We start from the raw sequence: 399 nt of genomic DNA on the forward strand, positions 1-399 counted from the left end.
TTCCTCTTCAGCCCCTTCTCCAAGATGAGCCTGGGAAGGGGCAGAGCTGGGCACCTTGTCTTCCCCCGCAGCGCCTGGGTGCACCCGGGCAGCACCGCCTGGGGCAGAGGAGAGCCAGGGCCATGCCAGGGGTGCCATGCTGGCACGGGGACCCCTCCTGGGGCACGTTACCTCCAGACCAGCTCCCCGAAGAGTGTGTCCAGCAGGGTGAATATGAAGTCCATCACCACGAAGCGATACAGCTCCTGCCCCACACATGTCTCCCAGCACTGGTGGGACAATCAAAGGTGGCATCAAGCAGGCAGCAAACCCTCTCCTCCCCCATGACCTTCCCATGGCCCCCATGGGGTGCGAGGGGCTGTGGGACCTTGCCCTCCCCTGCACCCCTTTCCCCCGCCA

The 399-nt window shown here is 64.9% G+C and overlaps 1 protein-coding gene across 1 annotated transcript in view; it reads right to left on the minus strand.

Annotated features, from left to right (window-relative positions):
* The window catches only part of LOC104498325 (transmembrane channel-like protein 6), a gene marked incomplete at both ends in the record, with an annotated part of 2,785 nt that overhangs the window by 220 nt on the left and 2,166 nt on the right, over positions 1 to 399 (minus strand). The window contains 2 exons of the mRNA XM_010141683.1: positions 6 to 30; positions 172 to 269. Of these exons, the coding sequence (XP_010139985.1) occupies positions 6 to 30; positions 172 to 269 (123 nt within the window). The remainder of the gene's footprint in view (positions 1 to 5; positions 31 to 171; positions 270 to 399) is intronic.

Source organism: Buceros rhinoceros, unplaced genomic scaffold (genome assembly GCF_000710305.1).
Source record: "Buceros rhinoceros silvestris isolate BGI_N320 unplaced genomic scaffold, ASM71030v1 scaffold34888, whole genome shotgun sequence".
Classification (NCBI taxonomy): domain Eukaryota; kingdom Metazoa; phylum Chordata; class Aves; order Bucerotiformes; family Bucerotidae; genus Buceros; species Buceros rhinoceros.